Source organism: Aptenodytes forsteri, unplaced genomic scaffold (genome assembly GCF_000699145.1).
Source record: "Aptenodytes forsteri isolate BGI_AS27 unplaced genomic scaffold, ASM69914v1 Scaffold185, whole genome shotgun sequence".
Taxonomy (NCBI): Eukaryota; Metazoa; Chordata; class Aves; order Sphenisciformes; family Spheniscidae; genus Aptenodytes; species Aptenodytes forsteri.
Genome location: NW_008796214.1, coordinates 1,428,923 through 1,430,321, shown reverse-complemented (window position 1 = coordinate 1,430,321; position 1,399 = coordinate 1,428,923). Strand labels below are relative to the sequence as shown.

The 1,399-nt window shown below is 64.0% G+C and overlaps 1 protein-coding gene across 1 annotated transcript in view; it reads left to right on the top strand.

Annotated features, from left to right (window-relative positions):
• MERTK (MER proto-oncogene, tyrosine kinase) overlaps positions 1 to 1,399 on the top strand; it is a 22,069-nt gene that overhangs the window by 19,007 nt on the left and 1,663 nt on the right. The window contains exon 20 of the mRNA XM_019474423.1: positions 502 to 708. Coding sequence (XP_019329968.1) covers positions 502 to 708 — 207 coding nt within the window. The remainder of the gene's footprint in view (positions 1 to 501; positions 709 to 1,399) is intronic.

Genomic DNA, 1,399 nt, shown 5'->3' with positions numbered 1-1,399 from the left:
ATAGCTGCGCGGAGGACTCCAAAGTGCTGCTGTGAAAGGGGGAGCCTGCGCAGAGCAGGGTGTAAATGGGCTCCGAGAAAAGGACAGAGAGGGTCTATTTTAATAAACAGTCGCCTGTTTTATTTCCTCCTGCGTGATTTTCGTGCCAGAGTCTGGCCCTTCCCAGGAGCTCTTTCCTGGGCTGAAGTCACGGGGGTTTGTAATTAAATGCTGTAACGAGTTTTTCTGTATTGGGAGGCTTTGGTATTTGAGCTCCCTACGGCTCACAGGTAAGGGGCAGCAACTGACCCCCCCCAGGGGTAACAGAGCATGGCCGGTGCGGCCGGTGCCGCGGCGTGGGGGCACACGGTGAGCACAGGTGAGCTCCCCTCTGCCACCCCACGTGGGGTTGGCTTCCCGCTGTGTGGGCTGCACCGGCACCGAAGGGCGAGGGTGCAGCCAGCCTCGCGTGGCCTTTTTTTTCCCTTTCTCACCTTTTTTTGTGGCTTCTGTGATGGGCAGCCCTACGGATGGTCTGGGCCCCTGCTAGACAGCCCGCTGAGGGATTTCAGGCTGCAAGACATCCCCGTCGAAAATCGCAAGCGGAGCCCAAACAGGAACAGCGGGTGCTTCAAAATCCCCTTCTCCCAGACAGCAGGTTTCCGTCTGTCCTGGCCGTGTGCCGAGAAAACCATCGGTCCTGTTGCAACGACGAGGAAACAGGAGTCTGTAAGGGGGTCCCGGGAGGGATGGAGCCACCCTGCGATGGCTTGGCCCTTCCCAGCTGCCCCTTCTCCGGCAGGGCTGGGGAAGGGGGTGCAGGGGATGAGGAAGGGGTGCAGGGCTGGGGAAGGGGGTGCAGGGGATGAGGAAGGGGTGCAGGGCTGGGGAAGGGGGTGCAGGGGATGAGGAAGGGGTGCAGGGCTGGGGAAGGGGGTGCAGGGGATGAGGAAGGGGTGCAGGGCTGGGGAAGGGGGTGCAGGGGATGAGGAAGAGGTGCAGGGGCTGGGGAAGGGGGTGCAGGGGATGAGGAACAGGGCTCAGGGCTGGGGAAGGGGGTGCAGGGGATGAGGAAGGGGTGCAGGGCTGGGGTGCAGGGGATGAGGAAGAGGTGCAGGGGCTGGGGAAGGGGGTGCGGGGATGAGGAAGAGGTGCAGGGGCTGGGTGAGGGGGCGCAGGTGATGAGGAAGGGGTGCCGGGCTGGGGAAGGTGGTCCCGGCCCAGCCGGAGCTGGGGGCTGGCGGTGGGCTCCTGCACGGTGCTCGCTCGTCCCGGCAGCGGCAGAAACAGCTTTTCTGCAAAAAGACGCCCCAAAACGCTGCAGGAAGAGCATCGTGCCGGGGGCGTCGAGCGTTTGCTCCGCAGGGTCTGCGCGGGGTGGAAACACGCGCAGCCTGGGGGCCCGCCGGCCGACTCTCGG